Here is a 14,595-nt window from a genome sequence, read left to right as displayed (position 1 = left end):
TTTATAGATTCAATTATAAAATACCCTTTAAAACAATAAGGAATAATCTAAATTGTTGGAAAAATATTCAGTGCTTAAGAGTTCTTTACTATCACAAAAAATTGTCAATTTTTTTTGCTATGAAGCTCTCTTGTCAGTGATGTCCTATGGAATCACTGAGTTAAATGGTTTAGATAAAGTAGCCTTAGTGGATATATAACTATCTTTATTTGCTGGTGGTATTACTATTTATTAAGAAAATACTAAGGAGTCAACAGATTCCTTTTTCAAAGTTTCAGGCTATAACACATATCCTTGGAAATCAGTAACATCTTATGTAATAGAAAAGTCCAAGATGTTGTAATTGGAAAGCAGATTCTGTTCAGAGTTAATACAAAATTCATACTTATTTGAGATTCCATCAACCAAAATATATTCAGTACTTGAATGAGTGAAATTACAAAATGTCTGCAAAGAAATAAGAACATCTGAAGTAGTCGAAGAAATAGCCAATACTTATTATAGTGCTGTGCCAATATAATAAAAATGACAGTACAAAGTTAATTTGTACATTTAATGCCATGCCAGACTAACACACACATACACACACACACATATTTACATATATAAACAATATATATCATATACATATTTTATACACAAAAAGATTTATTTGGAGAAAAAAGCTATACTATTAAAGAGAAATGATGAAAAGAGTGGAAATAGCATTTTTAGACTTCAAAATGTACTATATATCAGCATTATCAAAACTATTTAGTGGGTCAGCTAGATGGCATAGTGAATAGAATACTAGCTTTTGAGTCAGCAGGACCTGAGTTCAAATGTTGTCTGAAACTTGCCATTTAATTCTTAAATGAACTGAAAAAGTTGTTAATTCTGATTATCTTTCAAAAAACCCTCTAAAACATTTGGTACTACTTAGTTACTAAATACAAAAGCAAACTATCAGTGAATCAAATTAGAAAAGGGAAAATCTAATCTAATGAACTCAACCTGAAAACAGATGGCTTAGGAAATATCTCCCCTTTTCTGATTAAAATTGTTGGGAAAACCAGAAAGCAGACATTGCTAACATCTGGTTTGAGCTTCTTGGGTTTTTAGGAAATGATAAAGTTGCTTCTAGATTTGGGAAAGAGCCAGGGAAAAAGCTAAGACAAAATCCTATGTGGAGCCACAAGAAAACTGAACTCCATGAGAGATAGAATTTGGAATTAGCCAAGCATGTAATCTATGTTCAGCAACAAACTAGAGATATGACTACAAAGAAGAAAATGCCAAATCCAGTGAGGAATATCATGCACTGACTCTCCCAAAAGTTAATCCAGATTAAGGGGAAAGTCCAAGTAGAGAGTGCTTCAATACTTGGGCATAAGTATTAAAATAATACCCAGAAAAACAAGAGCTATAGAATATAATTTTAAAAGTAATAAGAATTAAGATCCAAAAGGCTGAGAAAGAAAGGTTACAGTTATCAGAAGGTAATAAGTTTACCCAAGAATTAATCTCCCTCAGACCTATATAGTTCTACCAGAAAGTAGACTAGGAGTGATTTTTAACTGACCTGGAAAAGTGAACCAGGAGAGATAATCTAAGAATCATTTTGTCTGGAAAATCCTGACTAAATACAGGCCATGATATTATGCATTAGAAGTCATAGTTGAAAACTGCCGAGATAGAACTATTAGAACAGCAAAGAAAGTGAAAATAGAAAGAATCCATTAGTCTCTTCCTTGAAAGAAACCTCAAAATGTCACTCCCAGGAACATTGTGGCCAAAATCAGTGCTTCCAGATTGAAGAATTATTAACACAAGTAGCCAGAAAAGGGGGAGGAGGGGAAGTAAAGTATCTTTAAAAAAAAAATGTCAAGTTCACAAAATTTTGGATGTACTAATATAAAGGAAGAGAGATCTTAGATTATGATATAATAGATAAAACAATGAAAGCTTGTATCCAAAAAAACAAATTATATTCCAAAATTGACTAACTTTACAATGGAAAAAAATAGAGTGTTAATGGAATATAGAGGATTTCTATGCATTTCTAATGAAAAGACCAAAGCAGCATGGAAATAAAGAATTTAGGGGAAAACTTTAAAAATAGAGACATCTGAGCATTGGAGGATCTTATATTCAAACAGAAAGATTAAAAAATAAACTTCCCTTAAATGTCTTCAAGGAATAAATGGAGTTAAATAAAATCAGCAGGGTCCTGGGCATGGTTTTGTTTTGTTTTGAGGATCTGAAAAGAAAGTAAGAGGAAAGGGAGGAATCCTTCTCTCACATAATAGTGATGTGTACTAGATAGAAAATGGAGAAATAAGTTCTGACAAGGGTGTTTGGAAAAACAGGCACCATGTGAATCTCTTTCATTTGAATTGAACTGAGAAAGATTCAGTACATAATTTGGCATAGAAATATATTAAACTCATGGGAAATAGCTGGTGACATAGGGAAGGTAAGATTGTATTATGGAAAACACATTCTAAGGTCAGAAGATAAACTGAAGAGGAAAGAGGAAATCCTGTGATTTCAAGTGAGGGGATTAAAAGAGGCAACAGTGAAGAAACAGATTACTTCAACTATAAATCACTTACATTAAGTCAAGTCTTCCTCTTCTTCTTCTTCTTCTTTTTTTCCCTGAGGCTGGGGTTAAGTGACTTGCCCAGGGTCACACAGCTAGGAAGTGTTAAGTGTCTGAGATCAGATTTGAACTCAGGTCCTCCTGAATCAAGGCTGGTGCTCTATCCACTGCGCCACCTAGCCTGCCCCAAGCCAAGTCTTCTTTTAACATCTTTTCCATAAAGATGAAGACTGGAAAAAAGGAGAGATAAAAGTACAAGAAGGATTGGAGAAAAACACACAGTTAACTAACTCTGTGAATTTGATCTGCCCCATATGTGGTAGACTATTTCAGAACCTACCAAGAAACATTGAAAATAAAAGAATAAATACAGAACTTAATGAAGTGATTAGAGCAAATGCTATTAAACTTCAGGTGATCTCTATAGAACAGAGGTAATTATCATGGTCTCAGTTTGCTTCCTGGTCAACACATTTTTCAGATTTCTTGACCAAAAATTTCCTAAAATTTTTTTTTAGAAAAATTAGAAATGATAATGCTCTGGTAATTACTTAAAAACAGAAAGGGTGTATGTTTTCCAGTTGTAGTACATGTAACATCTTAACAAAAATTGACTTAATATTGGGCATAAAACTTCCCAAAAAATACAGAAAAGAGAACTATTTAATATATTATCCCCCATTCTTCCACACCCCCACCCCCACCCTCTGCAATTGGGTTTTAGTGACTTGGCCAAGAACACTCAGTCAGGAAGTGTTAAGTGTCTGAAACAATATTTGAACTCAGGTCCTCCTGACTTCAGGGATGGTGTTTTATCCACTATTTTAACTAGCTGCCCTTATTCTTATTGACTGATATAATAAAAATTTCTTAAAGGGAATATATAGAAGAATTAAAAATTAATGAGAGATTATATACTTTGTTCCCAAGGAATTGGTGGGTCAAAAAATAATAATGATAACAATATAGAGTGTTTTGTTTGGTAAATTGCAAACCTGAAGCACAGTATATCAAAACTCTTTGAATTTAGTTTAAAAATTTAGGGTTAAATATATCCTTCTAAGGTTACTTATCACATACAGAGAAAGGAAATATCACTCAATTGTGTATGCAAGTTAAACAATCAACAAATAAATAAAGTAAAAAAGTTTAAGAAATACAACTAAATACTAAATTAGAAGTTTTGAAAATCACAGATTAACAAAATTAAAAGTAAAAACAGTTAACTGAATTGATAATTAAAACTAGAATCTGATTTTTAAGGTATTAAAATAAAATTGGATAGTTTAATAAAAAAAAAGAAGAAAACCATTTTTAAAGTGTCAAAAATAGAAAAGGGAAAATTCATAAATTGGAAACAAATGTTTTGATAGCTATTTATTCAAATATGTGCTAATAAAATGGATTATTTAGATTAAATCATTACTTTTATAACTTTTAATCAGAAAAGGATGAAGACATTGATAATTGTTGTTTAGTTCTTTCAGTCATGTCTAATTCTTCATGATGCTGTTTATGGTTTCCTTGGCAAAGATACTGTGGTAGTTTGCCATTTCCTTCTCCATCTCATTTTATAGAGAAGGAAAACTGGCAAACAGGGTTAAATTGTCCAAGGTAACATAGCTAGTAAGTTTATAAGACCAAATTTGAACTCAGGAAAATGACTCTAGTCCCAACTCTCTGTCCATTGGGCCACCCAGCTGTCCATTAATAATGATAAATAAATGAATAAATTAATTAATTTTTTAAAATATGTAACTAAATTTGTAAGGCATTTCTATATGTTTAAAATGTAGTGGTTTTGCTCTTATTCTCTTTTGAATTCTGAAAGATAAAAAAGCCAGGACTAATTGGATTAGTAAATTAGTATTATCAAACCCTCAATTGGATTACATATAGTATTGTGTAAACTCTGGTAAAAATAGAAATTATTTTTCTAAACTTATAATACAGTTACCCCCTAATTCCTGTACCAATGACAAATCGGTAAAAAACAACACCCCCAAAACTCTAAACTAGTATCATTAATAGTTATTGAATTAGAAAAAAAAAAAACCAGTAAAAGATGAAAGTGGCTGAAAGATAACTTTTAAAAACCTGCATATAATATAAGATAAGATTTACAGTAGAAATGTTATATTGATTCAATCTGCAGAAACTGAACATACTAGCCTCTTTTTTTTTTTTTTTTTTTTTGCTGAGGCAGTTGGGGTTAAGTGATCACACAACTAGGAAGCGTTAAGTGTCTGAAACCAGATTTGAATTCAGATCTTCCTGACTAAAGGGCTGGGGCTTTATCCACTGCCCCACCTAGATGCCCCCATAGTAGCCCATTTTAACAAAAATCACAAAAAGCACATGGTTTTTTCTTTAGGTGTTTTAATAGAGCTTGTTACAATATAGTGCTTCTGCTTAATAACATTATATAAATTTGACTTTATTTAACCACATTCAAAAAAGCCACTTTTGTAACTTTCTTTGTTTTTGCTCCTCAGTTTTGTGCGCTGCAGTCTTTCCTCTTTTCTCTTGCCCCTCTTAAATAACTTAAATAGACTTCTAAATACATTTATTTAGAATAGACAGAAAAAGAGAGACCACTTATGGCACCAGCTAGGGGCTTCACTTGAGGTTTCCCAAGCAGAGAAGAGACCGTAGCCCATCCTCACCGATCACTCTCAAATCTGCTCCTTACTATGTCTTTCTTCTTTGTGTCTGTGTGTCTATCATGCAAAATACCTGTCCTCTTCTATGTCTTATGTCTGGCCCCCTAATTTTCCCTCCCTACACCCCCCCCACTGTGTGTATGTCATGTGTTTTGTTATTTTCTGTATTCTCATGAAAAGATCATTTATGATTTTTCAAAATCTGTAATGTCTTAGCTAAAAGAAGAGAGTTTTTGAAAATTGGGGAAGAAAAAGCACAAAAGTGCTATTTGGCTAGAAAGTACTTTGTAAATTACAATATAGATCAAGGACAAATAGGATTTGTATTGATTTCTAGTGATTGCTTTTGGTTTTGAGTCACCGATTTCTCCCTGTAATCTTTAAAAAAAAAAAAAAAACTAGTATAGCAAAGATTTTTTTTAAGAGTAGAAAAACAATCAGCAAAACAAATCAATACCTTTAAAAAAAAATCCTGAAAATACAAAGTGTTCCACAGTTGGGCGAATCTACCTTTACAAAGATGTGGGAGAAGTTATGTTTTCATATCTCTTCTCTGGGGCTAGGCTTATCAACTTTGTTATTTTACAGCATTGTTTTGGTTGCTTTGTGGTAGGTCTTATTTTCCATTTATTGTGTTGTTGTTACTATAAATGTTGTTTTCTTGTTCCCAATTTTTTAGTCTTCATCAGTTAATGTTTTACAAAATTCTATATTTATTGTATTTGTTGTTTCAAATTGCTTTTCAAAATGATTACACTAAATTCACATTTTCACCAGCAATTTATTTGTGAGTTAATTGTACTATTACTATTCCCATGTTGGATGTGAGGTAAAACTTCAGGATTATTTTGATTTACATTTCTCTTTGTCAGTAATTTTGATTTAGACCATTCTTTTAAGTGGTTGTGAATCTTCTTTTGAAAACTATTTGGTCATATTTTTTGATTACTTAGTAATTTAGACAGTGGTGTTTGTTTAAAAAAAAAAAGTTCATTTCTAAATAGAATATATTTCCTGGATTTGACAACTTAAGAGAGTGAAAAAAAGGTATATTTTATGATATTACAAAATACTTAGATCCTTATCATGTCTTTGCTGTTCAAGTGACTTATTTGAAATAATGAGTACATTTTGACAAGTATAACATGTTTTAGAAGTAGGCTTTAATTCCAAAGGTATTCTACTATAACATGCCTCTCAATAGGATTGTGATTTCCTTAAATATGTGCTTCCTAGAGTTAATTTCTTACTCTGGATTTCATAAACCATGTTTCATTTGCCTTTTTAAATGTGTTAAATCATTGTTTTTACTATACTAAACTAAAGGATTTTGTGCTGTAAATTACAAGTTTTTGAAAAGATGTATTTAAATGTATTTAAAATTTAAATGTATTTAAAATACTTGTATTTTATTTAAAGGATATGGCTTCCCAACCCCTTCCCCTCACCCCATCTCTGCCCCTTCTCTAAAATCTGGAAGATATATGGTTTTTTTGTTAATAGATTTCTTAGTGAAACTTAAACTTTTTAATTTCTATCTCCAGGCAACAGGAAAGGATAAACTCACAGAGGGAAGAGATAGAGAGACAAAGAAAAATGTTAGCAAAACGAAAACCTCCTGCCATGGGACAGACCCCTCCAGCAAACAATGAACAGAAACAACGCAAAAGCAAGACTAATGGCGCTGAAAATGAAACGTATGTTGAAAGTTTATGAATTGTGTGCCTTCAGAGCTTTTTTATTGATAACTATTTTTATTCTTTATTTTTTAACTTTTATTCTCACTGTCTTTGGGGAAATTTTATGAATGATGAAACTTCATTATTAGGGTAGGTGAAAATTAGAATAGAAGCTTTCTTTTCTTCTTGATTGGCTGAACTCTTATACAGAATTAATTCTCTTTGAGATGGTTGTGTCAAAAGGTTAATAATATGTACTATCTTATCAGTGATGTTTTATTAGTAGTGATCTGTCAGTCATTTTTATGAAGTATAAGTACATACAAGACATAAACAAATCAAATGTAAGAGAACCTTGGAAGGGTAGAGGGAGATCCGAAAAAGGAAAGGGAAGAACACAAGAATAGCAGATAGAGGAAAGAGTTAGAGAAATTTGTTGTTTAATAATGGACTGGTTCACTAAAGGACCAAAATTGGGAAGGGGAAGGAAGTGTAGCCAGTGTAGATATGGTGATTTGGATGAGAATCTGAGGGATATAGAGTTTAGAGATTATAGTGGAGCATGAATTACAAGTTTAAGAAGAGTATGATATAGGGAGAGATGGAATGGAAGATTGTGATCAGATGAAAAGTCAGAATTCTTCATCATGGAAGTAGAAAACTTATTCCTGAAAGCAAAGACCATTTTTGTGTATAATTCAAGTAGAATAGTTGATTGGGCCATGGGAAGAATATATTGAAGAACTGGGAGCTTAGGGTGTTTGAAACTGTTTATAACCTTTAATAGGAATTCAGGAATTGTGGAGGAGAAGGAGACTGGTTATATTTTTTGATGACTCCAAAGAAATGAAAAGTAACTGGTGCTATTATTTTGATATATTTAGGTTGTGTTATTTGTATTATAGCTTTAGGCTAGGATACTTGTAAGCAGTGCTATTATGACATTATTTCTGACTGCCATTTGTACACCACCAAATGATTTATTATTGATAACTATACCTTGTTAGATTTTTTTTTTTTAAGACCTAATTAATAGTTGTTAGGTTAGGTAGTCTCCATTCATCAATAACAAATATAACCAATATGGGGGAAGGAATTTTTATTTTATTGTTTTTGTGAAGTGCTTATCCTATATCTCATTAGTGCTCATTTTGTTCTGAGGACCAAAAGTAAAGATCAGTGTTGTAGGTAGTTAATAAAATAGTTCTGATAACATTTTTGGTTATTCTGTCTCGTCCTCAGTATTACCTGCTATCGATAAAAGTATTTTGCACTTTTACATGGGTGATAGAAATTGAGAAAAAATTTTGAGTAGACGACTACTGATTTTGTTTTACAGCATGTTCATTTTGAAGTTTGTGCAGGACAGGTGGGGTCAATCCTAGATTGAAGTTAGGGGGCTGAATAGGATCTCTAAAGGGAAGAAAGTGGAGGACTAAGAACTAAGCTTTCTGGGGGCACACTTATATTTAGGGGAGATCAGGAGGAAGAAATAGAACCATAGAATAATTAGTCTGAGAAGTAGAAAGACAATTGGAAGAGTGAATATTATTGTGTTTTTCCTCATAGGAAACTGATCCAAAAAAAAAATTAAAATTGATGTGATCTTGTGTTGTTGACACAGAGAAGTCAATATGAGAACAGAGAAAATTTCATTGAATGTAGCAGTTGGAATTATTTTTGGTCTTGAAATAGAGTGAACAGTTTAATTAGATTGCTAAAGGTTGTATCTTAATCCTTCCTCCTCTTGATTGTTCTCTTTTCTCTTAAGTTTTTGTGACCCTACTCTTTTCTGATTCTCCTATTGTTTGTTTGGTTACCTCTTTCTCCTTTGGTGGCTTATCATCCATATCTTATCTCTTAACCATGGCAGAACCCAAATTCTGTGACCTGGGTCTATTTTTCTACCTATACTTTCTTTTCTACATTTTCTCAAATTATTAACTTCTATATTGTCTCTGCATATGACTATTAGATTTATATATTCATCCTCAAGCTCTCCATTCTTACATTACTAATTGCCTGTTGGACATTTCAAACTGGATATCCCAGATCTCAAATTCAGTACGTCCAAAACAGATTTCATTGTCTTTATCCTCCAAATACTTTTCTCTGTAGAACTTCCCTGTTTCTGTTAAAGACCTCACCATTCTCCCCATCTCCCAGATTCACAAATTCAAGTTTCTCAAGTTCTTCTCTAGTCACATGCCCAGTCTGTCCATAAGCTCTTTCATATTTGGCCCCTTTCCTTTCTATACATAACCATCTCATTAGCTAAAGCCCTAATTTTCTCTTCTATCCTGGGCATTATAGTTTCTAAAGTTTCTCCCCACCTCAGTCCATCCCTTCTCTACAGCTGTTAGTATTTTCCTTAATCCTAGTATGTATGTATATATGCATATGTATGCTCAGATATCTGTGTATTTATGCATACACATGTATGTACAAAACTGCTCTCTTTGACTTTCCAAACCCTTTTATAACTTGCCCACCCTGTCTTTCTTGCTTCATTATGTGTCAACTCTCCTTCACAAATATAGTGGTCTAGCTAAAATCTCTAAATACTGACACACAGTAGGCTCAAAGAAAGCTTATTTGATTGATTGATTATGCTGTATCATTTTAACATTGGCCTCCCATTAGAATAACTAGTTTTGTTATACTAACAGTTTCAAATCACTTGGAATTCTTTGTCTCAGCATTAATTCTCTTAAGACTTTAAACCAGTTATTATTTTTGTCATTTTAATCTGACCATTTTTCCCTTTTGTGTCTTCTGTTTTGTGATATAGACCCTCCTACCCAATATTATGGTTAAATGATATTGAATAATAGAACTGTCTGATTTAAGGACAATAAAAAGGATTTGGAGAGTTTTCTTTGTCTCAGATCATTAATTAAGATTTAGCTTAGGTAATCTTTGCCATCTGGGCTCCTATGAACTCTAGGTAGAGAGGCTTTTTATTTATTTATTCAAATTTTTTTAAAAATGAGTTAAATATTTCATTTTCCTACATATATATAATGTAATATTTGTATTTTCCCAATTATATGTGAAGATACTTTTCATCATTCCATCCTCAAAATTTTGTATTAGAAATTCTCTTCCTCCCTTCTCCAGTTGAAGGCAAGCAATTTGATATAGGTAATATATGTTCAATCATGTAAAACACATTTCCATAGTAGTCATATTATAAAAGAGAACAATAGATTACACCAAAACAAGAAAATAAGAAAAAGAATTAAAGAAAAAATATGTTTTGATTTGCATTCAGATTTCATCAATTTTTTTCATCTTTTTTGGAATTGTATCATTGAAAATAACTAAGTCATTTACAGTTGATCATCATACATTATGGTTGTTATGGTGTACAATGTTCCCTGGCTTCTTCTCATTTCACTTTGTTTCAGTTTATATAAGTCTTTTCCCAGATTTTTTCTGAGAGCATCCTGCTCATCATTTCTTTCTTTAAAATTTTTTTTAACTTAATAATATTTTATTTTTCCAATTACATGTATAAATAATTTTTAACATTTATTTTTGTAAGATTTTGAGTTCTAAATTTTCTCCCTTCTTCCCTGCCCTCCCAAAACAAAAAGCAATCTGATAGAGGTTATATATGTATATATTTTAAAAATATTTCTATACTAGTCAAGTGGGGGGGGGAGTCAGAACAAAAGGGAAAAAACCATGAGAAAGAAAAAAAAAAGGTGAAAATACTATTTCTTCAATCCATATTCAGTCTCCATAGTTCTGTCTCAGGATGCATGCAGATGGCAGTTTTCATCCCAAGTCTTTTGAAATTGTCTTTTATCACTGTTGCTGAGAAGAGCGAAGTCTATCTTACTTTATTGTTAAAGCTCTTTTGCACTTCTTTTTATATAAGATAATTTACCCCATTCTTTCTTTCTCTTCATTCCTCTTTCTCTTCCCTTCATTTGACTTTTTTGGGGGGGAGGGAAATAATCTCATTGAGCTAACACTTATGCCTTCTATGTTTCTTTTAACTGCCCCATTAATAAGAAAGGCTTTAGGATTTATAAGTATCTTTTTCCCATGTAGGAATGTAAACATTTTAACTTTTCGAAACCTTTATAATATCTGTCTCTTTCCTGATTACCTGTTTATTCTTTTGAGTCTTGGATTTGAATATCAAAGTTTCTATTCAGTTCTGATCATTTTATTTATTATGCTGGAAAGTCTTTTATTTCATTGAATGTCCATTTCCCCCCAGAAGGATTAAACTCTGTTTTGCTGGGTAGCTGATTCTTGATTGTAATTCTAGATATTTTGCCCTCCAGAATATCATGTTCTGTGTTCTCTGATCCATTAACGTAACCTCTTTTTCAGGAGGTGATGAGTGGATTCTTTAGATTTCTGTTTCACTATCGGTTCTAAGATATTAGGGCAGTTTTTCTTGATAATATCTTTGATATGTCGTGGCTCTTTTTTTTTTTTTTTTGATCATGGCATTCAAGTAGTTAATTTTTCAATTATCTCTTGTTGATCTGTTTCTCAGATTGATTGTTTTTCCATTTAGTTCACATTTTCTATTTTTTTTTTCATTCTTTTGATTGTATTTTATTGTGTATTGATACCTCATTGGTTTCTTTTTATTCAATTCTAATTTTTAAGGATTTTTTTTTTTTTTCAGTGAGCTTTTACACTTTCTTTTCCATTTGACCAGTACTATTTTTTAAGGAATTCTTCGGTGAATTTTTGGACCTCTTTTTTTTTTTTTTTTTTTTTTCAGTTAGCCAATTCTGCTTTTTAAGGAGTTTTTCTCTGAAGTTAATTTTTGAATATCTTTTTCCATTCGTTCACGTATGCTTTTCAAGACATTCTCCTTCTCATTTGGATTTTTGTGGGTCTTTTACATTTGGCCTATTCTGCTTTTTACGGTATTACTTTCTTCACTGATTTTTTTTTTTTTTTTTTTTTTTTTTTTGGTGCCTCCTTTGCCAAGAGTTGTTAACTTTTTTTTTTTTTTTAATGTGCATCATTTCTTTTTACAATTTTCTTTTACCTCTCACTGAAATCCCATTATAATTATCTTTTCCTTGTTTCAAACCTATGACAGAAAAATCCTTACTTAATAACATAAACTTCACTTATAAGTGTATCTTATCAGCTTGGTTGAAAACATTTGTGTTTTTTGCACAATCTCATGTTACTTTTTTTAAATTGTAAATTAACATTCAATTGTTTTATCTCCCTCCTGCTTTCATCCTTTTCCACATTTAACAAAGCTAAAAAGGAAAGTAAAACCCGTGTAACAAATATGTATAGTCAAGGGCTTGACTGTAAGCAAAATAGATACCCATATTGACCATGTCCGAAAATGTTTATCTCAATCTTTAACATTATTCACCATTCTTCTATTAGGAAGTGGGTCACCCACTTCATCTTTGGCCCTCTGGAATCATGGTTTTTTAAGTGCATTGAGCAAAATTTTCAAGTCTTTCAAACTTATTTGCTTTTCTGTATGATATTATTAGTCTATAAATAGTTTCCCTAGTTCTATTCATATAATTTTTTTATCACTTCATATTGGTCTTACTATTTTCCAAAACATTGTCATTTTTTATGGATATAGTATTATTACTATTCTTTTTGATTCATGTACTATAATTTATTTTGTCTTCTAAGACTGGACTAGGTATATATGTCTGTTATATTAATATGACTTCTTTCCCTTGGTGACTTCTCTGTTTTGTGTTACAGATCTTCACCCCAATATTTTATATTCAGTATTTTAGTTCTAAATTGTAAGTGATGATTCATGGAACTTGCTTGCTCAAGATTAGTAGAATAACCTTGTTCTAGGACATTAATTGGAATTCATTGCATGTTACCATTGTGAGGAAGAGATGTTTCCTTTTGGTTTTAGATTACACAAAGAGCTGCTTTAAATATTATTTTTTACATATAGATCCTTTTCCTATTTCTTTAGTGATAAAGACCTAGTAGTGGTAATATCTGTATGTTAAAAGATTGCAGAACTGACCAAATTGCTTTCCAGAGCGACTGCAAATGCATAGGTGCATCAGTTGTGTATTAGTACTTTTATTTTTCCTGAAGACCCTACAACAATTGACATTTTCTTTGTCTTTTTTTGTCAATCTGATATGAGATAGAACTTCATAATTGATTTTTGCATTATCTTTTGGGGGAATTGTTCTTATTTTAAAAACTTTAATAAATTCTTTATAAATCTTGGATGTGAGATTTTTGTCAGAGAAACATGGCTATAAAATTTATCCTCATTTACCTTATTTTCTTATAACTTTGTATTGATTCTGTTTGTGCATAGTTTTTTTTTTTATCATAGTTGTTAATTTTATATTCTGTGATCCTTTAACCTTGTTTGGTCATGGTCTCTTTCCATAGATTTGATAGAGACCGTCTTTTTTGACATCCTTTTTTGAAATGTGTTTTCCTTTTTTGAAATAAAATTCCGAACTCCAATAAGGGCATAGTAAATGAACAAATTGAGGATGAGTGAAACATTTTAAACTTTTTATACATTCCTGTGGGAAGCCAGTATGAAACTCAAAACGAGGTCACACAATTTACAAAGGCAAGAGGGTAGCCTTACATCCCCTTTTCCTAGCTGCAGAGGTAATCCCTCAGGTCCCCAGTGTCTGGGTAATGAAGTTAACATTCTTTCCTGATCCTCCTATAACATAGATCCCTTAATGTGTCTCCTCTCCTTCTACATATATTGTATGACCTTTAAAGTGAGCCTTAGCTCTTCCTGTGGAGGAGAAGTTAATATTTATAAAGCAATTAAACATGTGTACTCTCCCTAGTTATGACCTTTGTCCTACTTTCCACTGATTTTAGCTACACAACTAGTTCTGTCCAGTTTTACCTAGTTTCAACTGGTTTCAGTAGCTCTCATGCTCCCTATCCGTAGACTAATTCTGTTTTCAATCAGCAGAAATTTGTCTTCTCTTCCCCACCCCAATGGAGAACAAAAGAAAAACAAAACCCATCGTAAAACAAAACAAATTTCTTCTACATTGACCATATCCAAAACCAAATTTGTCTTAATTCTGTAATTTAAGCCCATGTTCAGCTCTTTATCAGGAGATTAGCAGTGTATTAATCATCAATGCTGGAATTAGTTGGTCTTTATGCTTAAAAGAATTCCTACTGTTTTAGAAATTGCCTTAACCATATTGTTATCAGTGTACAGATTGTTTTGGTTTCATTTACCACATTATGTATCAGTTCATGTAGTCTTCCCCAATATCTCTGAAATCATAATTTCTTATAGGATATTGGTATTCCATTTATACTACAACTTTTTCAGCCATTGTCCAGTTTCCAGTTTCTTGCCTCAAAAAAAAAAAATAGTACTAAAATATTGATTTTTCTTAGGACTTAATCTATGCTCCCTCTAGTCCTTTTCTCACTCCCTCTTCTCCCCTTTTCTTCTTTTTTCACTTTTAAATGAAATGTATTTTTCTATCTGTGTGAAATGTAATTTTTTTTTTAACCAGTTAGAATAAGATTCACATGTTCTGTACTTCCCCTTCTTCCCCCACTTCCTTCTTTATTTATGCACTTTGATCATGTAAGATAATTTTCCCATACTTTCCTTTTTCCTTTTCTTTCCATTATTTTCTTAAAATCATCAAGCTATAACAAAACTACTCCTGTATCT

At 31.7% G+C, this 14,595-nt stretch overlaps 1 protein-coding gene across 4 annotated transcripts in view; it reads left to right on the top strand.

The window, feature by feature from the left end:
* The window catches only part of TLK2 (tousled like kinase 2), a 136,102-nt gene that overhangs the window by 79,743 nt on the left and 41,764 nt on the right, over window positions 1-14,595 (top strand). For all 4 annotated transcript variants that reach the window (XM_074260937.1, XM_074260938.1, XM_074260935.1 and 1 more), the window contains one exon: window positions 6,789-6,941. In XM_074260937.1, coding sequence (XP_074117038.1) covers window positions 6,789-6,941 — 153 coding nt within the window. The remainder of the gene's footprint in view (window positions 1-6,788; window positions 6,942-14,595) is intronic.

Source organism: Sminthopsis crassicaudata, chromosome 4 (assembly GCF_048593235.1).
Source record: "Sminthopsis crassicaudata isolate SCR6 chromosome 4, ASM4859323v1, whole genome shotgun sequence".
NCBI classification, from domain to species: Eukaryota; Metazoa; Chordata; class Mammalia; order Dasyuromorphia; family Dasyuridae; genus Sminthopsis; species Sminthopsis crassicaudata.
Note: the sequence above shows the minus strand (reverse complement) of the source record. Positions and strands in the feature narration are given on the sequence as shown.